The sequence below is a fragment of the Trichoplusia ni genome, chromosome 5 (assembly GCF_003590095.1).
Source record: "Trichoplusia ni isolate ovarian cell line Hi5 chromosome 5, tn1, whole genome shotgun sequence".
Taxonomy (NCBI): Eukaryota; Metazoa; Arthropoda; class Insecta; order Lepidoptera; family Noctuidae; genus Trichoplusia; species Trichoplusia ni.
Window position 1 is genome coordinate 4,450,832 of NC_039482.1, and position 24,612 is coordinate 4,475,443.

The following is a 24,612-nucleotide window of genomic DNA, read 5'->3' on the forward strand; positions in this document are numbered from 1 at the left end:
AGAACTTTGTATATCCTGATTTGAATGTTTGTGACAATTTTGAAAATTCTGGAGATTTTAGATCTTAGAAAAAAATACTAGTTGAAATGTTCAAGGGTCAAGTATTGTGTGTTTTCTTTTCTTGTTTCAAAATTGTAGTTATTATCAACGATAAGTCATAGAAAACTATTGACGATGAAAACGAATCGATTATAAGAACGAAAACGGATGGTTGAAGTATAGTATATGAGTCAACCAAGGAGGAATTGATTAAAGTAAGGGAAACAAAAGGCTGTCTAAAACACACTCGACATAATACGATTATACCTTAGCTAATACCAGAACAAACAAATTACAAAACGCGACATAATCGCAATACGTGGAATCCAATCGAAACAAACGAAAATCATCTTTTAGGGTCCCACCTCAGTTCCTATTTCACAACAATCCGATTGTTTAGCCAATGTAACAATATACTATTATTCCTAGCTGGTTCCCATACAAGCTTAATTGTATGAAAGACCTTGGGTTACTGCTAACCAAGTTTTTGATATAAATCTTGAGGTTGCGTTAGTTGCAATGTTATATCTTTGTCAACCTAATTGTTTATTTTTGCGTTTTTACCCACGGCTCTTGGTATGAGTGTTAAATTTTAAGTATTTGGTACAAAATGCGCGTTAAGTAAGCTTGCTATGTATTTCGGTTGTAATTTGTGTCGAATTGCTAAAGTTTTATGGGATGTCATTCGAATTGTTTTCGTTAAGTTGCACAAATTGACGCGTTTTATAGTAGATTTATGTACTGTTTTTATTGTGTCATGGTGCTTTTTTATTTCTGCTTTGTTCACCATTTTCTATATAACTGCAAGCTTTTAGAGTCGCTAAGGGAAAACCACTGACTTGCTTCAGAGACTTAGTATTAAAAGGTTCTAGACTGATTCAACCTATTATATGAAATTGTCGCGTCATATTGTACGAAATACAACTCTTCGAAACAGCTCGACCGATTCTCAAGAAATTTTGTTTGCATATTGGCATGCTCGGGGAATCGGACAATATCTATGTTTCATACCACAATTTTTGCTGTCGTTTCATGGTATACGAAACTAAACTCTTCCAAAACGGTCCAACCCATTCTCATGAAATTATGTGTGCATATTGGGTAGGTCTGACAACCGGAAAATATTAATTATTCATATCCCCAATTCTTGTGGTCCTAAATCTCATTTGTATCCATATATTCTTTCACCTCGGAAAACTTGACCATCTGTACCTTGTAATCTATAGCAACCTCTTTTAAGTCAGAATCAATTTCCAGTTTGCTCAATACCAGTATTTTTATACGAAGACACCTGTTCAACTGGCTCGGTCGTCTTTACTGTATTTTTACGGATTAACAGTTTCGTTTGAGCTTGCTTGGTTTAATTTGCGTTTTATATTAATAACTTCCGAATGAGGTAATGTTAGGTACTGCATGGTAACGTGTGGTATGTGTATATTATAAGGCTTTGGGGTTTACTGGGGTTTACTACTTATAAAATTATTGTTAACGCAAAAGTTTGTATGTATGGGATGTTTGATACTCTTTTTACGCAAAAACTACGGAATGGATTTCTTCGAAATTTACACAGAGATAGTTTATAACCTAGGGTAACACATAGGGTAGTTGTTCATGTTTCCTTGGAATCATTTTCGAATTTGCTTTGGGATGAAGTCTTTATTGTTGAAATTCAGTAGTACCATTTTTAACAGATTTGTGTTCTTAGTATTTTCTAAATATATAAACAAACATACCTTTAGATACTACAATGGACATTACACGTGTAAAACAAGTATCGACACGCCCTCTTGAATATTAACATACATTTTTTCATTGCCTTATTCAAAACACAACAAAAATTTGTAAGCCCATACAAGGTTTCCATAAAGACTTTTCTTTGTGAAGAAAACTATTACATCATGACCTTTCTTGAAGTTAGCGATTGAATAAATCAAACGAGACGCAGACATACAAAACTGCCAAGTGCAACAGAGATAACTATTCATTCGCAGTCAACTTCACAGGGGTCTATTGAAATTGGTCGTAATGTCATATAAATAATGATTATTTCTTGTATTGCGTTACTTTACGCATAAATGTGACTATTGTGAACCCTTTGTAAGGTATATGAGGTATTGCCAAGATGACCTTTACAGATACTTTATTATAGCCAAGGTTGAAAGAGCAAACGACCTAACCATCCGAGGTAAAGTTGAATTCTTTTTTAGGGGTCCGTATCCAAAGAGCAAAACGCAACCCTATTGCTAAGGTTCCGTCTATATGTCTGTCTGACTGCCACCACGCTGTATCTCATGAAATGTTCTAGCTAGGCAGTTGAAATTAATTCTAGGGCATTTTTTTTTTTTTTTTTTCAGCCATTACTTTCCCACTGCAGGGCAAAGGCCTCCCTTAGGTTCTTCCACTCTGTCCGGTCTATTGCTTTTGCCATCCACTGTTTGTGGTACGCATCCAGTTCGTCGCGCCATCTCACTCGAGGCCGTCCTCGTCGCCGTTTTATGTTTGATGGGACCCAGAGGGTACAGACTTTGGCCCAGGAGTTTGCGGGCAAACGACAAACGTGGCCGGCCCATTCCCATTTTAAATGGGCAGCTTTCAGACCAACGTCAGCGATTTGTGATTTGGAACGCAGTATACTGTTCCGTATTCGGTCAACCAGTTTAACTCCTAACATACTGCGCTCCATGGCTCGCTGGCAAACCCCGAGGGCAGACTAAATATATATATAAAATTTCATTAAAATTGGTCAAGCCTTTTCGGAGATGTTGACTAAAATTGTGACACGAGAATTTTTTAAATATAAACAGAATAACTACTGAATATGACAACACACCCTTTGTAGTAACGTAATTTAAATATATATTTATAAACAGCTTACAACAAGTACCTACTCTCAATAAGCTGGCGACCTCAGCCTTCCATATAAGTACTGATGACACTTGCCCATGCGCAGGTAACGAATAACAATGTCGTATTAAGTGGACCACTCGTTCGTCGTTCGGTGGGGTATGTAAGGAATATTAATATTGAGTGATTATTAAACTGTTGACAGTCAATAATGTCATGACTGATTCGTATTGGATTGATGAGAAATTAATTTGGAGATAAATAACAGGTTCTTTATTAATAGGAAAGATAAGGTAGATGGATGCTTGCTGGGTCCATATGCAAAGGGTAAAAATGGGACGCTATTATAGGCTCTAAATTTTTGTTGGTAGGTGACAAGTAAGGATCACCCAACCGATTTGTTTTTCTTTAGCCTATTGTTGCGAGTCCGACTCGCGATTCATCATCGGCCTAGCCTTTTCCCAACTTCGCGATTGTCCGGTATATTTATGATGTCCGGTGAATTGATCAGATTTAAATTGAAGTTTCGATTATAATCATGTAAAACATTTGTAATCTATGTGCCTAAATATATTATGTGTTAAGGTAAACTTCGTAAGTTTTTAACCATTTGTTGTTTTTGTTGCAGGTAAATCGAAAGTCTTCATAAGTTCACAAGCATGTCATTGTGGTGGAAAAAGGTTCAACCCTTAACGAACAAGGACCAGTCGATTAAAATAAAAATGTTATTTAGTTACAAGTGGTATTTAGACATATTTTAACCGCAGAAATCTGGTGTTCACTAACTTGAAATAGTAAATATGGCTTTAATTAAAACATACTCAGCATTTATTTAGGTCCTTTTGGTCTAATAGTTTATGTTTTAATAATCTTATATTTTTAAAGAAAATTGTTTAGTATTATGATGGACATCTTTCTTTTTCAGTCAATTTTATCAAAAACTATCAACCAAGAACTGTTTGTCGTATAGTTTTTGTAGTCTTTGTAAAAACAAACTGTCCGAGGAATAATAATTTCGCTTTATTAACTTCATCTTCTATCTAGGTAGTCGGTTTAACTAGGTACTTTAAAGTTTAATCTATACCTCAATACTAATATATAAAGCTGAAGAGTTTGTTTGTTTGTTTGAACGCGCTAATCTCAAGAACTACTGGTCCAAACTGAAAAAATATTTTTGTGTTGAATAGAACATTCATCGAGGAAGGCTTTAGGCTATAAATCATCACGCTGCGACTTATAGGAGCGAAGATACAATGGAAAATGTGAAAAATCAGGGCAGGTATAAATCATAACTTATATCTCAAAACTTTTTACGATGGAAAGACTGCATCCATTTAATGTTTTTGGTGGGATATCTTCTACCCACGGGGACGAAGTCGCGGGCAACAGCTAGTACTTCATAAAAGTTGAATATTCGAGCCTTTTTCCTGGTACAGTCAGCAAAACAGTCGGTATTTTTTGCTTCCCACGCACAGCCTCACGTTTTTTGACCATCTTCGTCAAGGCTGAGTTCTTGTCACATTTGGAGTACAGTTAGAAAAATAAGCTGCAATAAAATGTATGAAATATTTTGAGAACGTTTTTTATGGTTGAAACGTGACGTAACTTAGTAATTGGTTGAAATTTTGTGAGCTTATGTATTAAGATTAAATAATTAAGGATGGATTAGGTGTAAGACATAACAGTACCAAAGTTTTTTTATTGGTAAAAGGTTTTCAAGTGTCTCTTATTGAATTTTTAAATCAAATAACTATTATGTGGCTTCGTGACGAGTCCATCTGTAATCTTGCAAAAGTAGTGTAAGCTGGCAATTTAAATTTAATAATACTAAAGGTTTTAACAAATAATTTAAAATATTACTGACATTTTCACAAGTTGGCCACCAAATGTTTTATTTTATAACAGCGTAGTTTTCTTCTTATTCATTTTCTTTCCGATATATGGATTTCTTTTATCCATTTATTGTAATACACATCCATTTTGTCATATCATCGAATATTGTAAATGATAAAACGTGTAATATGAATAAAAAACATAATTCAATAATTAATAATTCTAATTTATCGATACAATTTGTTTTGTTGACAGTACGAAACAAACTTGTGTCTAACAAATTATATTATTCGGTAGGTATTGGTGCTATTTTTTCTTGCATTCAGGAGTCGATATCCTTTTAATGCGTCCTTATGTACAAGTATTGTTAGATGCAAATCACCAGTGCCTTATTAGAAACCTAATTCATTCGTTAGACAATAGCAAGAAAAGAACCGAGTCAAAGAGTTGTAGACGTCAAATCTATACTTAATATTATAAAGCTGAAGAGTTTGTTTGTATGAATGCGCTAATCTCAGGATTGAAAAATTCTTCCTGTGTTGAATAGACGGTTTATCAAGGAAGGCTATAGGCTATATAACATCACGCTGCGACTAATAGGAACGAAGATACAATGGAAATTATGGAAAAAACAGGGCAACAGCTGGTCTGTTATAAAATGGTGGTAATAATTTTTAGAAGTTTGGTGTAATATGTTTATTTTTGAACTTAGCCCCAAAACTGTATATAGCTAAGAATATGTAAGTCATTCGTTCAAAATATCCATACGCTTTTTTAATCTAGTTTTTCTGCAATACTTTTGGGATCCACTTCCGTCTCTTGCCCTTCATATTCTGCCCGTCATGATGACTGGAACGCATGACAATAAAACCTCTCTGACTTTCGGCCACATGCAATCCTCATCTGAAAATATCATTACACATTATTCAGATTCAAATTTATTTATTCTTTATTTATTTATTTAATTATCACACTAATCTACCATTACAGGTTACTTAACCTAATGCGGTAGCTAGGACTAAACAAAGGTCTAAGTATTTATGTGAACTAGGGTTTCAAAGATTGAATTATTATGCACATAGTTGCAGGTCTAAATTCCAGCAACTGTTTTAATATGTAATTTTTTTGATAAATCTGATATGCATAGGCAATAAGTTAGCCTGAAACACATGCCCATCATTGCTCCTCCTGGAATCGCTTGTTGCTTCATCCACTTTTCTCCTAGATATGAAATCCTTACTATTTACGATTCCCATGTTCTGTTTCAAATTTCTGTCCTTCCGCGATTTCTTGGAGTTCTCTGAATAAATTGGTTTCCAAGACTTTCTAAATCTTTGATTGATTTGTATCTTCTATAACTTTAAGTCCATTGAATTAGATGCATGTTGTACTTATTATTTATTATTTATTTCATATTATTTTGGTTATCAGTTTGGTTTTGGTTATTGACATTGTAAATTAAGATAAAACTTTATTTCAACTCGCTAACCTGAAGCAATGAAACTTTATACCATTTGTTGGTAGACAAACTTATACCTAAAAATCTTTTTTGATAGAAGCGCGTGAGTTTGATTGATGCATTCATTTAAATAGTCTGCTACTTCGTCTGGTATCGCAAAAACTATTGAATACAATAGCTTGAGAAACATTAGCATTTCCAGTTTATTATAGCCGTTGTGTTGCTTCTTATTGTAATTAATCTTCGAACGGATTCTTACTGACATAATAGTTATATAAGTGATTAATAAGCGTGCTAATGTTGGCAGGTCGAATTTCAAGAACTGCTTCGTCTAGCTTCTGTGCAATTTCAATAACAACATTTATTTCGACTTTTATTACGGGGTTTTTACGTTACGAAGTAAACCAACGAAAGAATGAGCCTCTTAGATGGAAAAAGTTTCTATTGCTAAGTCGTAAATAATCATCAAAGTCAAAGTCAAAGTCTTTATTTCAATTAGACCAGTATGTGGCACTCTTGAACGTCAAACAATTTATATAAACAATATTAAAATCTAGTGTCAGTCCGTCGGTCTCTCTCCTATTGAAGCTACCGTACATCGATTCCCTTTTCGAAATTTGCTCATTATTTCAAAAAATTCTTTGAATATTTGGGGATCCTAAGGCAGTAAAAACTCACTTAGCTTCCTCGACTAAGACCAGTTCACATGGTACTCAGTTTTATCCTCGTGTACAACTATATATATCTCAGTTGAACTCAGATTTAATTATCTCCCGATAGCATAGGGATTATTGCCACAAATCACCAATTTCACATCCTTACTCATAAATCTAAGAAAATTGAATACATTCTCTGCGGCACGACTTAAATTAACTAAGGACTGTTTTGATACACGTAACGGTAAAAGTTTGTAACTTGGGAACAGAAACTACTCAAACATTGAATGAACGGTTAAAAGACTTAATAGATTTGTATCAATAAATTGATGAATAGGTAATCATTAAGTACCAAGACTCTATTGTTCTAACATTTAAATTGCTGCCAGTATCAATAAATTTTACTGACTACTCGAAAATAATTGTCTCCAGACATTAAGTTGACGATTTTATAATTAGTTATTAAAATACAAAAGGTATGGTTATACCTTTACCAAACAATGAAATTGTACGGTTTCAATTTACGTCTTCGTTTATTAAGAAAAGTAAAAGCTATCCGGTAACCTGACACAGTCTAAAATCACGCATTTCTTCGAGCTCACAGAGCGGTATGTATTTAGATATGATAGTGGATACATCACGTGTGTAGAGAACTTTGAAAGAGATTCTGTCGAAACAACTAGTTTAAAAACAGGTACATTGATTACAACCCAAATTACCCATCAAGATAAAACAAAAAAACTCATCAGAAAGCGTGAGAGAATTCAATAATCTGATCTATTTGAAGAGTGTAATTAATTTGCAAGTATATTGCAACGCTTAGATAATGGGCGTTGTAAAGAATCTGCAATATGTAAAGTAGCTGAAATATGCGGACATGGTGACGATGTATCTTTGTGCAATGTTGCAAATTTGAGTCGTAATAGCAAAAAGGTTATAGAACCATTCACGTGAATACAAATAGTAAGGAGTAGGTATTATAAAACATAGTAAATGGATAATTATGTATCGAGAGCAGAGGGTTAATAAGTAATGCATATGGCTGGACTGCTAGTTATGTACTAATTCCAAATGTTAATTGATATCCCTCTAGAGTTTTGATGAAGTTCAGAAGTTAAGAACTTGTAAACATGGATTGTTGTGTTTTTATCATGAATGGAGTTGTCATTGTTGAAAAATTCTAAATAGTAGGCAATGAGTTGAACAAAAACTGAATTTAATAAAAATAAAGCAATCTGTTTACGGCTTCAACACTGAAGCTCCATAGCTATAAAAATAAATAAAGACATTCAAATATTTCATGCATGTGAACGAACTTGTAATTTATAAAAATAGTATGCCCAAAACGGGAAACTTGGTTGCTCAAGAATTTGGTCAGTTTACGACGCACCTTGTCTTCCGTGACGTCATAGTTTGATAAGGCTTTATGTATTTTGACTGCTATGGTGCAGTGGCGAAGTGTTTCGGTCTGCGTGGGTTTAAAACCAGTGGGCAAAACCGTTTTTTTAATATACTTGCTCGAATTGTAGCAATAACTCTTCTTATTTTATTAAGTTCTCGAAGTATTTGAAATTCAATTTGTATATCCGATTCAGAAAATTAAAAACATTAAATATATTTTAACACTATCACACATCTACCTCTTTCTAAACTAGACAGAGCTTGTACTGTTTGAACAGACACAATTGTAAATAGCCGCAAATATAAATTCCACATAACATAGCAAGCTCTAACATTGTATCACACATTCAATCCAATGAATCATATATCAAATCTTCTATTAAACTCCGAACACGTACTCGATCAAAGTCCCGTCGAAACGAAGGCCCCTAGATAACAATACTCACATACAAATCACACGTGGCCAAGACACATGATACCTCTTTTCATCCACCGCTTAACTAATAAAAAACCTCATAAAAAACTGGACTAATCGTTTGATTGACATTATAATCCTGATACAAAAAAAAACCTATTATGTAAATAGGACAATGAGGTCATATACCCTAAGGTTACGTCATTTTTGATCATTCATATTCAATAAGAGCATTTGAGCGACAACCACGTGCAGTAATGGTGTTATAGACCTACCGCAAACAATGGTGTGCCACAAGGTACTGTTTTAGGGCAGGTATGTTTTGGTTGATAGGAAATTGTTTTCGAACGGTGTATAAATTCGGTAAACCGTACTATGTTTTCAAAAATTGAAAAAAAGACCTGTTGCATAAAATAATTGAATTCTTATTCATTTTGCAATAGCCTGATTATATTGCCTGTAAGGCTTATGTCTAGGTAACAATGAAAAATGAATCAGAATAGACTTTTTAGTCAAGTTTTTGTTTTAATGACTGACAATAGTCACTTACGTATTGAAATCAATGTGTGTGACCACTCTATTGATTCGTAAAACTTTTTGTTATTTCTGATTTTACAGTGAATGGGTAAACTAACAATCAAAGCCAAATTAATTGGTTCTTGTGGAAAACGGACCATGAAGGTTGTCATAACTTTAACAAACAATACTTTTTATGTTATTTTTAAATATTTCGTTGAATTATTTTAAAGATGCTGATGACAAAAATACAAATTATAACGTTGCCCTATTAATGTAACAATTATTTGCTGGTATACTGAAAGTTACATCTAAGTCTACATCTGGGCAAAGGGCTAACTCATATATGTAAAAACACATTCTTGAAACGAACTAATCAAAACAACATGAGTTGGTTAAATTAATATTAATTCCAGTATAATCTGCAAAAAGGACAGCATCATTAAACGAATTGCCCAAATAATGTTGGTCCTTCATAACCTTCGTCGAAGACATTTATCGACATTTATTTAAACAGATTAGGATCGTGCGTATTGCCCATACGTGGGAATTAGTGGTATCAGTACGTTCTCATGTCGTTCCTCTTTTGATGTCGCACCTGAGTCTTTATCGTTATGTAAATGAGTTTATCATTTTAGTAAGGCATCGAATTGTGTGTACGTACCCAAATGCACGTCTTTAGATCTTTCTTTTAAAGTGTAGGTGTATTGTTGTCAGTGATCATTGAAGAAGGTTATTAAAATTTTCTTGTTCATCCTTTAGATATAAGGGTATATACTGGTCTGGTATCTACATTTCGCAGAGCATAAATATACGCATTGGTAAAAAGATTGCTGTTTATATGTATTTTAGTTGTTGCTGTATCTGTAATCATTCGAAAAGGTTTAAATTCAAGTCTCCTTATTCTTTCCTTAGGTATCAAAGTGTATACCTACTAGTAGAGATCAGAAGGATGAGTAGACAGAAAGTAGATGTCATAAATAATTGCATTGGTAAAGAAGGTTGTTTCTGTTAATTTGGTTACTAGGTCTTTAAATCATCACAATGAATTAAATTGCTGGATACTGAATCGTCTTCTAGCTTTAGTTAACTTTAAAAACAATTAAGGATCGAGTCTACCGCCACGTCTTTAAATTTAGACTGTTGCAATCATGAAGAAAGATGCCGCACACACAACTGCAATAAAGTTAAAGGTAACAACAAGGGTTGATGAGGTGATTACGTCTTAATCAGTTATCCTAACACTTCGGATAATCCGCTAAAATCCCAAGTTATTAATTCAAGTTTTATATCTAAACCCGAAGATTCCACCGAGTTTTCTCCAGCACATATATTTATAGATAAGTTTATATGCGGCCGCGAATTATAACGGTACTGCATCCTGTTTCCATGGAGGAAATTACAAAATGATTCTCTTGTTAATGTATACGTGAAGTTGTTACTTATGCCTTCGTAAATGATTGGTGACATAATACGGCGAAGTCAGAAGGTCAGGACTGTGGTTATTTATAAATGTCTATTTTATTTTGTTAAATATATTTTGTATATGACATTAAGTTTTTTCTAGTAACTTTGGAGAGGACAATTTATAAATAAATGATACTTAATACATCTCAAGTACAAATTAATGATTAATTTAATTTGGTGCAGTTTCTATTGAAATACGAATTTTGGTAAATGGAAATGGAAATGGATTTTGGAAATTCGTATTTGTCGCACGCTTTTTATGGGGAATGCCCGACAATTTTCGCACTCAAATCCAGTAATCAATCATAAGGTGTCATTGGTTACATTCTGAATCAATTTGTCAATCGACTTCCGTATTTTCTTTTTTAGATAAAGATCTTTATGTCTTTGAACTTGAGACTTTGATGTTCAATAGTTGTATTGAGTAAGACTACTGATTTATCTTTATCATGGAAGTGTTTTACTGTTTACGAGTTTCCGTGTATGAACTGTATTTAGTCGAGTTTTTTATTCACGGATCTAAATATAATTAACTGATTTGCCTATTTAATTACAGGATTATATAACCTTATTGAGTGAAAAGAGGCTTCCAAGGTTATATCGATTCGGATAATCGAGTGAACATTTATCGATTTCAGTATCTACTGCTATTAAATACGAGCTTGAAGTAATAATAATAGTTCAACTAATATTTTCCCCTTTATCCTTTTTGTTCAAATGGGAACTCACCTAATGACTCCTCGCGCTTTGGGTTGAGCGAAAGGAAGTGTCAGACTTGTATCGATTAAATGCCACAGATTTTTATTCCTCTCCCTTTGTTACCGGAGCCGCGTTAACTCTTTCAGCCAATCCAGCTGGTTTCCCAGCCAGATTTTATTGTGATTTTAACTGAAATATGTTGAGTTAGTACTTAATAAGACATTTGGTCACAGAATAGACTTAGATATTTCTTCTCAGCGTCATTTTTCTCTCTTCTGTGCTCGAAATAATTTATGTAACTATTATTCTGACCTAGTTGTGACTGAACTTATTATTTAATTAAATACATCATCACCACACAAGACAAATACACCTAGACTCAGGAAAAGCATTGAAAACAAACATTTGAGTGGTCGGCGTGGTGACCTTAGCCACTCAACTAACTGTACAGTCATAATAAAAAACTTAACACCACAGATTGTTTACAACATTTGATCTTTATAAGTACGTAAATATTATTGAAATAATCCCACCAGAACCAATCTTATCACAAAATCTTATTACGTACCAATCGCACCCTTAAATCCGCATTACACGTCAAAACTGATCCGATAGCAAATTAATTACTTTGGACATACACAAAAAACCATGGTTACATCACGCAAAAAAATAGGGCGAACAAAACTCTACTACTAGACAAATTTAATGATGCAGTCAGAAAACCCGTACCACTTCTCACGGATACATTAGTCAAAAGGGTTACAGAGCAATGTCGCACTGAAATTAATTTTGACGGCTGTATTAATAAATTGGTTTTATTTATAAATCAACTTGTCACACCAGTAGCTGATGAAGTATTTTCAATCTTATCCCAGAGTGTTAGAGTTGGTATTTGTGTGGTTGATGAAGTTATTTATGTTATGAGCAGGTGCTGTGTGTTCATCGAATTTTGATTAGTGGGGACATCGACTTATTTTTTCTGAGGTTCCACTTTAAATCGATGCTTTTGATTGAGATGTGGACTGTATTTTTTACAGTGGTACTCGTGGTACCAGTAGTCGTAAAGGTATTGGAGCATTCGTGAATAATACGTTTTTTATGGCAACCTTGAGTTGCAGACGAAATTAGTTTGAGCAGCTTATATGTCTGTTAAATAGTGTCGATGATTTATACTTACGACGAAAGTGTCAGAGCGTATCTAAATGATATTGGTAAAGGATCGGAGAGAAAAGTTCGGAAAGAAAGCGCCTTTCCTGGAAGTCATAACCCTCCTTTAAAGAAGTCGGATAAAAGTAGTCTATGTATTAATCCAAGGTGTCAGTTTCCTCTTAATGAAAACTTCAATGATCCACAATCAATGAATAATTCTCCATCAGTTAATTCATAAGCGCTCAAAGAAAGTATTCACTTAATGCGATGACACCAGAACATAATTCTCTACCAAGAGAAAAGTCTAATACGAAGAAAAAACCACATATTCCCCATAAGGGAACGCACTGAGAAATACCCCTATTAAATCTTATCTAATACTAAATTGCTGAGCAAAAAATGCTGAATATTCTAACTTGCGTAATTAGTAAAAGTCGAGCAATAAATAGTGGCTATTAGCAAGTGATTGCACGGGACCTACCATCAGATCTTAAAGTACACAGTAACTTTATGTTATAGCTGTGGAAAAGAGACGGCATTCTACTTCGTCTAGTGCTGTCTCTCTTACACAATTGCAATTATTTTTTGAGTTGATGGTAGGGGGTTTGAAGCATGTAAGACTTATGTATCTTAAATGTTTCCCATCATTTTATTTCTTAATGATTATATCGGAATCTTGATTGATATAGCCCTTGTTAGTAGCCTCGGTTTTGAAATAAGGAAAACTGTTGGATTTTACGGTGGGAAAAATTGCTTCGTTTTGATTTTACTACGGTTTCAAATTGTTTTCTTTTTGTGCGTGGAAATTCTTGCACTGGCAATACTTATTTGTAAATAATTATAGTCTCAAAATAAGGAAAGCCTATAATATAAGTGTTAAAATTCTAATAAACATACATACACATTTCTAAATACATAATTTATTACAGATAATTTACATCTAGACAAAAAATCGACCTCATTACACAAACATTTGTCTTCAGTAAAATTCGAACCCATGACTTCCGGCATAACAGTCAACGCCACGAACCACTAAACCGAAAGGCAGCCTTTTAAGTAGTTTCAAATAATAGACAGAACTATTTAATACACACACCTACCTATTTCCTTAGACAAAGGAACAATACAATATGATTTAGAATAACTAACAAATAATAATAATTACACACGAACACTGGACGCGGGTTTTCTTTGACATATTTTATTTATTACTGAAGTGAAGTAAATTATAGAATATGATTTACTATAATTGACTTTCATTAATAAAGGCTTTTGTGCATTTCCTTCTTAATTAGGTTTTTGTTTCAAGAAATAAAGGAAATATTTATGATAGATACCGACGTTAATTGACAATATATACTTTTCTAAATATAAGTAGGTGTAGTATTATCTTAATGACCTCCGTGGTCGAGTGGCGTACGCACCGATTTCAAGGTGTCCCTAGCTCTGAGGACCCGAGTTTGATACCCGGTCGTGTCAATGTAAAAAAAAATCACATTTCTACATTTTCTCGGGTCTGGGTGTTTGTGGTATCTTCGTTGTATCTGAATTTCATAACACAAGTGCTTTTGGGTTTAGAACAATGTATGTGATGTTGTCCGCATTTATTTATTATAAGGTACGTTACATTTTTCTTTAACGCCGCAGTGAAATGATATCAATTATATCTTTTAGAAAACCTGACTTATATTATACGAATTATAATAGATTTTGGATTTTAAGTAATGTTTAGGTAATTATAAAAAGGCATCTAAACGGCAACAAAACAACATTAATTATATACGAGTATAATGTCCCAGTAGTTTATTTATTTCATAATTGTATATGTTTGAATAAAAAGACACCAAGATTGTTTACCTTTTAAACTACCTAAACAAATAGACTATATATTATCTCCTTACATTATTAAAACTGTTCATCAATACTATATTAATTCATCAAGGACAAAATATAAACATTACAAATATTGGTTCAGCGCTAACTGCCTATTGTTCCAAACGTGTGACACACAGTAAGTCACCCGTGCGACTCAGTCGATGACATCTCGTCACTCAGAACCATTGTTAGAGTAGCTATCGGCCAAGATTAAATAAATTATTACGTTACATTATAATTAAATATTGTGTAATTTCAAATAATGAAAAAGAAATGTGTGGAGGAATTTGTACTTCAGGGCGTTGACCTGCGAATTTTTAATAGTAACCGGGGTCAATGATCGAGGGTGCAGATTTACACATTAGTGGTTGAGTTTGTGTTTTTTGGTGTTTTGAGAATGTTCGTGTTGTAATAGAAAATTTCAAGCAGTGATGAGTATAGTGAAGCATAAATATGTTTTTGTTTACAATCAAGGATTGGGAAATGAGTAAGCTTTATTTTTTTAACACCTTAGTCTTATCAAATATTGCCAGTCTTTCAGTTCCTGAAAAAATAATACTACTTAAAGTACAGTGTTGTCTTTGTGTCGAATCTCTTAAAAATATAGGAGAAGTAAAGGGATTCAAAAGATTTTGGAAAGGACATAAAATATCTAACCCAAAATGCAAACTTTTCGCAGATTTACCCAACATCTACCTAACATATAAATAAAATACACCCAGGACTTATCTAAACAAATAGTGTCGATAAAACTGTGTCCAGCATACACAGACTTAGCGTTATAAATGTGCGACTGATCCGAGTTAATCTGAGCTATAAGTACGTGCTTATGCTTGATGGGACAACATATCAAGATTAGGAAGACGACTGGTACTTGCGATGGGCAAATATGTACTGTATCTATATCGTTTGTGTTACGTATGTGAGTTGCAATTGTATTTTAATTGCGTTTTTTTTTATTCGGACTAAAGAGATCTGTATTAAATTACAGAAAAAATAGTAAACATTCATAACAACCAGACTCAGGACAACTATTCCTGGATCACATTCTTGTCTTGAAAAACTTTTAGGTATATCGAAAAGCCTACCAAGTTTTCAAATTCCTTTTAAGTTTTCAAATATTACTATTATAAGCCCTATTGCATTAAGGAAAATAATTTTATTTATAGGCATTATCATTGGCCTAACCTTTTCCCAACTATGTTGGGGTCGGCTACCAGTCCAACCGGTTTCAGCTAAGTACCAGTGTTTTACAAGGAGCGACTGCCTATCTGACCTCCTTAACCCAGTTACCTGGGCAACACGATACCCCTTGGTTAGACTGGCTGTCAGACTTTTTCAGGCTTCTGACTACCTGTAACGACTGTCAAAGATGTAGGAATAACAGCCGGGACCCACAATTTAACGTGCCTTCCGAAACACGGAGGAACTCGTTATGACAAAGATGGTCACCCATCTACGGACCAACCGCGTCAAGCATAGCTTAACCTGTGATCGAACCACTTATGCGGTTATAGCTTAGCCACGAGCTCCTCACTTATATACATTAATAGGCATTAATGTGGCAAAAATAAAAGAAAAAAATGCGGTAGGCATCGTCAATTTCTTCCTTAATTTACTTTGTACATACAAAATTCGTTGCACAAAATACTAAGATCGACTGATGATGCGATACAATCGAAATCTAATAAAAATATTTTGTCAACAACGTTTATTGATGATTATGTATGCATGTAACGGCTTGCTAAACAATGAGTCAAGCAAGCAGGTGGCAACACTTTAACGATACCAAGATACAATAGATTACAACTTATGGTTGCATCAACTATTCGATCACACTTTAATATATTTCTGTCAATAATAACAAAAGACTCGTTGATCGCACGTGGAACTGGGTGCTGTCCAATGCAATTTGACCTTAAAAAGGGCTGATTAGTAGCCTAATTTGAATGACTTTTGTCATATGTTTCGGATGAGGAATCAATATAGGTCTCTTCCCGCTTTGGTTTGACTAAAACCCACCTAGTTATTAAAAGTCTGACATTACCTTATTCTTTCTTTTGCCCTTCGTGAACAGAGCCTGAGTTAATCCTTTCGGACCCTTCCACTGGATCAGCAATCATCGGCTCTTAATCCCAATCTGAGCTTGCCGGCATCTCTTTAAGGAGCCCGTGGAACACGAAAGCGTCGTCTACTTTGGCCCTAGTCCGGTCTTTTCTGTAGGAGTCCGTTTCTCTTCTGCTTCTGCAGCTTTAGGAGGTAGTTGTATTCGTCAGGACTCTAGACCAACCAAGATATTTTCAAACTTAGCAAAATTAACGAAGAATTCATTGATATGCCATCAAACGTCGATTCAAGTAAACCGTGCAATAAAGGGCGGAGCTATTGTTATGCAATTTTTAACTACGTAATATGCCTGACCATGTAATTGTGTGTTATTGTAGAAATTAGCACTTGAATAGAGCCTGCAGCGGAAGTTAATAGTTTGATGTTGAATATTATTACTTATAATAAGCGGTAAGTTTCAAAAGGCGTCCGGTGCACGTCCACGAAGGTGGTCGATTCGATGGTATTCAAATACGATGTCGTTGGATTTTTTGGAGCGACCACCTAAAGTTCCGCTATTCTTTAAAGTGTGTTTTAGTATTGAATTTGATATATTCAGAAAAATACAATAAACTGTCCTCATAAGCTGTAAAAATAGTTCAGATGGAAGAAGACAGCGACTCACAAATGTGTATAGTAAGTCTCGGTATTGTTCAAGTCTCTAAAGAGAAGATTTTGGGTACTTCTGGCTAAGTTGCGACTTACATACCGGTCTTAATACGAGTCGGACATAGACACATTAGAAAGGGTTCCCCAAAACTACAAAAAATCATATTACTGTAACTTATTTTGTACATGAGAGACAGCCTTGTGACACGCGATCAGACAGATAGCGTAATTGAGTTCCATTTTTAGCTTTACAGAAATCTGAAATGCTCCTATTTAATCATAAATAAATAGGGATTACTATCCCAAATTCCTAATGCACAACTGTTACGTACATAAAAAAAATGACACAGCGCACTTGATAACGTACACCGTTTGACGTTCACCTTCTACAATTCTACAAATAGAGGCAGGCGAGGTAGTAACAGGTCCCAAGACCATTCCTTTACACAACAGCAGCTACAAATATTATGTAGTCAAGCTGTCTTCACAGCTGTATCTCCGTGCGAACATCAAACACTTTTGTCTAAACTAGTGGGAAATATACCACTTACATGGAGATTTGTGGTAAATTGTTAGTTGTGAACAGACGGATATTTTGCAATTAAAAGTGTGTGGAATTATGAGGGGGATCCAGGATAGGTGTGTTGGCTTAGTTTAAATGTCTGATGTAATGGGTAGATGTGATTGTGTATCATTAGGTTTCCGTATCTAAGGGTAGGTAAAAAAGGAACTTAATGCTTAAGACTGTGTTGTGTGTCCGTTTGACACCAAGCTTATGAGCCGTTATAGATGGACTGTTAAAGTTTCACAGATATTGTATTGTACCAACTAATTATTCTAGTCAAAATTGAGGTTAAGCAACGCTTGGACCAGTCGATTTAATGGGTGACCATTTTCTTTTGAAAATTGAATATTGTTCATACTACACGCACTTAGTCGTTTTTTGTGTTTATGCCAAAAAGATGGTAACATTTTGCGATACCTAAAATATTAAAAACATCATGGCCAAAGATAAATAATGTTTTCTCAATAAAAAAATCAAATATTCCAAAGCGTTTTCTTGGTTCCTCAAACTAGTAACCATAAGTCCATGAGTTAGAACAAAAATACTTAAGAAATAAGCTTTAAATAGATGTGTCAAAAATTGCAAAACACTTAACAGAACAAGTTAAAAAAATAGAAAATATTTTTTTATAAATATTTAAATGAGTATAAATACTTGAATTCCGGATTTTTAATGAATATTGATGTAATTAATGCTTTGTTTACATAACAGGTCAAAGTTCAAAATGGTAATTCCAATTCGCGTGGCTATAAACATATTAAAACTTATATCTATAAATACTAACTTTGATCATTTTGTTTAATTTGCACCACGTTTACATAACTGCCAAAAGCCACACTTCACACATGTCAACCGACTTCATAAGAGGAGGAGGTTGTCAATTCTTCTGTTTTTTACCTCAGAATTGCGATTTTGTTGATTCCTTTTCTATTTAACGTGAAATAGCTCCCATACAAACAACACCTTTAGCTCAGTAGTCATCTATTTCAAGTCGGTTGTATGTGTTTGTTGTTAAAACAGTATTATAATGACTTTAATACCTAACTCTTATCTCTTTTGTTACAGGTGGCGGGAGCATCATCAATGGCCTGACACCATGTTCAGAACGGCGTCAGTCGAGGGCTCCGGGCCGAGGACGCCGCCGGCGTACGCGCCGCACCCCCCGTACGTCCCGCCCCGCTTCTTCCCCCCGCGGATACGACCCCCACCCCCCCAGTACTGCTTCGACGCCGCCCGCTTCGCCTGCGACGCCTCCAAACCAAGATACCTAGACGTAGAACGCGAAAGACTAGTCACAAGATGGTTGGCGGAGGCCAACGAAGCCCTGGTCAGGAGAGACCGGCCTCCTCGCTACAAGCCGAGGAGCAGCGAGAGGAGACCGGACTTCATGGAACGGAGACCGAATGCTCCAGAATGGGCGGACAACTTCCTTCTCGGAAGACGGAACGGGTCTGTCGAGCCGGAGGAAGACTGTAGTGAAGTGATGACTTTAAAAGAGTTTGTGGATAAGTTCTCGTTGCCTCGTGTGGTGAAGTTTGAGGGGGAGGAGAGGCCAGTGCTGTTGTACAGGGTGTTGGAGGCTCACAGGCGGGTGGAGGCAGTGCCTCTGTCGGGGAAGAAGGGCAAGCTTGTTGGGAAGCCGCTGTATATACCGGACTCCTATGATGGTGAGTAAAGCATGCCTTCTTTAGACATATATCTGTCTGTGTGATCAGTAATTTTACGTTGATTGCGAGCTCTTCTTGTAGTGTTTATTGTGGAAGTGAGAAAACTACGGATATTGTCGTCTAGCTTCACCTGTTCCTGTTTAGCATAATAATATTAATTTCATTACTATCATTTACCTAAAGCAATGGTACTTACCCTTCAACAAATAAAAAGAGTATTCTCTTCTTCCTAAAATTCAACTTATCTTCAACAGATTTTTGAACAAATGATCAAACAAGTTCAATGTCACCTGAAATTCAGGAAACGAACCTCATGACTCTTCCAAGCGACCATTCTTACTTGTAGAAACAAAAGTACATAAAATAATACAACAAATACCTAACGGGACCCTAAAATTATCTCCGGTTAATCAATGACCGTCTGAAGAACAATGGATAATCAACAATAGTTATGTTTATTTGGTCGTGACGTAACGACGCTTACATTTTGAGGCAATTGTCTCTAACTGAAGAAATGAGTTTGTTTATCGCTAATCATATTTGGTAATTGAAGTTTGATGATGGAGATTACGGAATTCCTCTTTTGATTTAAAGAAGGTTGTTTAATTTAGATTGTCTTAAGGTTCTAAGGAGGTTGTATATTTTTTTGGGAAGATTACAAAAAAAATAACAGCTCTGAAAATAGTGAAGTATCTACGCTTGCAGTCTCAGGAATGGGATTGGTTCCAGCCAGAGTCGCAAGAGATTGCACGAGACTGAGTGATTTCGTGGCTCTGGCTCAGGCAGTTGAAGTTTTTAGATGTAGAGATTCCAACATATCTTGAATGGGTTCTAAAATCACCAAAGCAACGGTTTCTTTGTTTTCGTCAGTCTATAATAAATTGCAGTGTTAGATATACGTAAAGTTAGACATCATAATTTAAGTATAATAGACAATAGGCCCAAACTTTTTCTGATTCGATTCCTTTTAAGCTTATCAAAATGAGACCTAAGCTTACCTTAAAAAATGCCAAGCTTAGGAAGAGGCAAGAAACTACTATACCAAAAAAATCTTCAACTTTTTCCAATACTTCAAGAAAAGTACCACCCACAACCGACAGCACGTAACATAAGTTGTATCGAAACGTGGCGACGTGTTTAACTTGGCGTGTAATGGCGACACGGGAGCAATGTCCCATTAGTGTTCCGCGGACAGGTCGCGCCCTTTACTATAGGTCTACTATAGGTCTGGAACTCTTTGGACATTTAGCTATAGTATCTCTAGAACAAGGATAGGAGAGAAAAAAGGTTACTTGGTTGAAATCTTGTTTTTTTTTATTTGAAGGTATTATTAATAAATATCCTGACCTATGTCAGAGTGTCATCCTTTACATTTTTTAACCCCGACGTATGAAGAGGGGTGTTTTAAGTTTGACTTGTCTTTCTGTGGCATCGTAGCTCCCTAACGGATTGAGCGATATTAATTTAGTTTCTTTGGTATTTTAGGTGACTTATAAGTTATGAGTGAGTGTTCTTAGACCTCTTTGATTTGTTGTTTGTTTTTTTTTAAGTTTTGTTAGTGTGAAGGTTTTATCCGTTAAAGTTAATCTATAGGAATTAAATCTTTTAGTAATTAATTCAATGATGAAGGAAAATGAAAAGATCTACTTAACATAGCTCAAACGACCTACGTATACAAATTTTTAAAACCATTTCCTTGATAAGAAGAATATATTTTACACTGCAGTTGTTGACTGCACAAATAAAACTTAGAAACACAATTTATCTACTTAATTTAAGACGAAATCCTTTGAATCCTTGCAAAAAGCCGCCGCCATAAAGTACATACAAGCGCTTAATAATTACGAATTCATGCATGAACGCATGCATCGGGCATCCTCAAATGGCCTTAATTGCTACTGTATTCCCATTGAAAGGCCTTGGGCCAGCCTTCCGCGTGGGAGACCAGGCCCATTAACCGTAGGCCTTATAAGGGGACTTATAGACAAGGTTGTGGCCTTAAGATGTTCAGTTTGATCGCAACGGCCGCTAAACTGTAGGTTTGTGATAAATTAAAAATAAGTGGGCAGCTTGATACATGTGGAATTGTTTGGAGTTGGTTTACCCTCGCGTGTGATGTGAAGGTTTTAGGAACGGTAGGTCTTTAGCTATTTATTTAACTATTTTCTAATAGTATTGTCTCAGAGCAATGTGGTAACCACACTTTTTATGTACCTACAGGGACATTTACTTGGTTGTAACCATATTCATATTTTGTCAAGATCATTTTTCTTAATTTAAAATTCTAACTCTATGAAAAAGGAATCTTAAAGGGTCACAATTTAAGTTCGAACATCTGCTTTGAAAGAAAAGTCAAAATATTTCATTTTTCTTCATCTTCAAATTTGCTGTTTTGTTTCCACAACTGCAAAATTATATCTTTAGGAGGAAGCATGAATACCCCCTAGAACTATGTTATAAACACTAACCAATTTGATTCACTTCCCTCACCGAACGAGGAATCGGCGCGTGCGCATCATCAAAAGTCATAACCGCGTCATTATAATCTACGTAATCTCTCCAATCAGATTACATAGTTAACTTTAACTATCTAAATGACTCAAACATTATTCATTTTGTACAGAATAGCTGGACTTTGAATTTTAACTGTGCATCCTGGGAATGATCCCGCGACCCCTGTATCGGTAACCCACCGTTAGGTACGTTGTACTATGGTAATATTAGTATTTGGTTTTCGTGTTTGCTTATTTTATGTGAATCGATATTTTGTTTTTGTTGTGTGTGTGTGTGTTTGTGTAAGGTCAGGCCAGGCTTGACAATAAATAATGTTTTAGTTCTTTTATTACATGATTTGGACCTAATGCTGAAACTGTAAAACAGAATGAGATAATTTATCGAAAAAAAAAATATGATTTCACACAATCTGGACAGTTAAACGTAATATTTCAGAACGAATAAAATTAATAAACCTTAAACCTAAAAAATATGAAACACTAATCCATTTCGATATTAACAAAAAGACACAAAACAACCGAGTTTATTTAGTAAAATTACTTGTATTTATAACATCCTACAACTTCACAAATGCTTCGAAGAATATCGACGTACATCAAGCAATTTTTGGATGTCGAAGCGACAATTCATAATAACGCCGTAATAATACAAATTACGAACTCTCCATCAATCATTATACAATTTCCACCATCAATTGTTGTGCCTTTGCAAAATACGTAACACCATCAAACCCTACAGAGTGACTTTGTCTACCATTGCCAGACAAATAAATTATAATAATTAATTAAAACAAAAGGTACTTCATAGAATTCTAAGCATGTGTTTTGTAGGCGTTCGTCGATTGTTTATTAAACAATCAAATACATGCGAAGTCGTGTAGTGCGTTGCAAATGTAATGTGAATTGAGATGTTTGGAAAATGCCTAGTGTATGGCCAGTTCAGTTTTCAGTCGGAAGGGTAAATTAAATGAATAGCAGGTACGACAGGTGACGTTTTATTAGCTTCTATTTTTGATCAAACCGTAACGATAGTAGATGATCAAAGACATAAATTCATATTCAAGCCATTGCATCAATTCAGGCCCCGATACATCTTTTTTTTATCTGTCCACTTTGTCCCGCTGCTGGGCAAAGGCCTCAACCAAATCCTTCCACGATACCCTGTTCTACAGACACAGATACATCTAGCACTATATTTTTGTTGTACTGTTCTGGCTTAACTCTCTGATTCTTCGGATAACATACTCTAGAATCACTCAAAAGCACACAGTTATTTGTATTGAATTTCTGAATTTTGATCATCTATTTCTGCTGTTGACTGTACATACGTTCTCAAGAACAAGACTCTAAGTTACATTGTTAAGTGTTTACCAGTATGTATTCTCGATATGACAATATCGCAAACATCCTGACAGTCTGAACTACAATTTCTCCTCGGCTCCATGTCATCGATAGCCGACATCTTTAGTCACATATTGCTAATAATTAAAAAAACAAAAGTGATTTTTGTTATAACAAAAGTTTATTTCTTTTGGACACAAGTTTATCAGCTCATATTAGTATAGGCTCTGCAATTGCTCCTACTAAAACACTGTACTCAGCTTAATCCGGTAATACCAGAGTCCGAAAATAACTTCTAAACAAGAAAAACAGTCTAGAACAGCTGTATTCCAATGAATTTTCTGTGAAAACTCCTCCACTTGACACTAACTGCCCAGACTGCGTACCTTTCTCGTTAGTCGGGGTTCCGAGCTGCGCCGGCGCATCAAACGTGTTCAGCAATCAGCGAGGGCATCCATCTTTTCTCATTAACCACATCGCACACGTGACCTGAATGCTTATGAGCTTCGGTTGGCTAGGGTTGCCACGTGATAGCAAGAATTATTTTTTAATTTACTGTCAACGGAAAGGGGCATTTATTCGGAATGAAAAGACCGATGTTAGTAATAAAAATGTGCAATAGTTTTTTGAACATCACTCCTTGAGATATAAATTAAAGGTATTTTTATCATATTTATTGAAGAAAACATAGTGGACGTTTTTTCTTCATTTATACTATTTTGTATGTTAATAATTTTAAAAGGAATACAGAATAAATTGGGTGTGTAAAATAATAATTGCATTTTTTAATTTTTTGTCGTTGAACATTATCTAGTTGCTTACAAAAATACGTAGACACAAATATCTCTTGAAACCAAAAGCTACTTCAATAAGACAGAAGTTTTCTTTTAAATGACTATGCCGTTTATCTTATCTTTAACAAAAAGGAAAGTATTCGATAAGAGCTTTCAATATTAATTGCATCCTGTCAGTCATTGAGACAATGCTTGGTTATCTAACCACATTTTTATAATGTCAACTTTATGTAATTTGTAATGAGTCAGCTATTTGTATTATTTTTTAAGTTGAGTATTAGTTTTATTTCATTACTTGCTGTTTCCCGAGGGCGCCCTCTACAAATCTAAAATGATCCCAGGAAAACATTAAATTGGGGCAAAAAAAACTATTCTATGTGTTGATTCTGGTATTAAGCTATCTATATACCAACTTTCGTCTAAATCCGTTTAGTGGTTTTTGCGTGAAAGAGGAACAACCATTCATATAAAAAAGCTTTAGCGTTTATAATATTACTAGGATGTTAATTGGTTTTTATTGTAGGACAAAAAAATGCCTTTCAAAATTTAAAAAAAGCAAAATTTTCCCAAAATTTCATTTGTTAGCAGACCGTATTGAAAATGGCCCTTATGGAAATTTTAATTCATGTATAAAGTTCAAGTTACCTTTGCATTAAGTGCTAAG

The 24,612-nt window shown here is 34.8% G+C and overlaps 1 protein-coding gene across 2 annotated transcripts in view; it reads left to right on the top strand.

The window, feature by feature from the left end:
* The window catches only part of LOC113494143, a 127,504-nt gene that overhangs the window by 33,139 nt on the left and 69,753 nt on the right, over positions 1-24,612 (top strand). The window contains exons 1-2 of one of the 2 annotated variants that reach the window (XM_026872331.1): positions 14,606-14,840; positions 18,699-19,300. In XM_026872331.1, the coding sequence (XP_026728132.1) occupies positions 14,785-14,840; positions 18,699-19,300 (658 nt within the window). In that variant the 5' untranslated portion in view covers positions 14,606-14,784. Of the gene's footprint in view, positions 1-14,605; positions 14,841-18,698; positions 19,301-24,612 lie in introns of those variants that run through there. The other variant, XM_026872332.1, reaches the window with a different exon arrangement.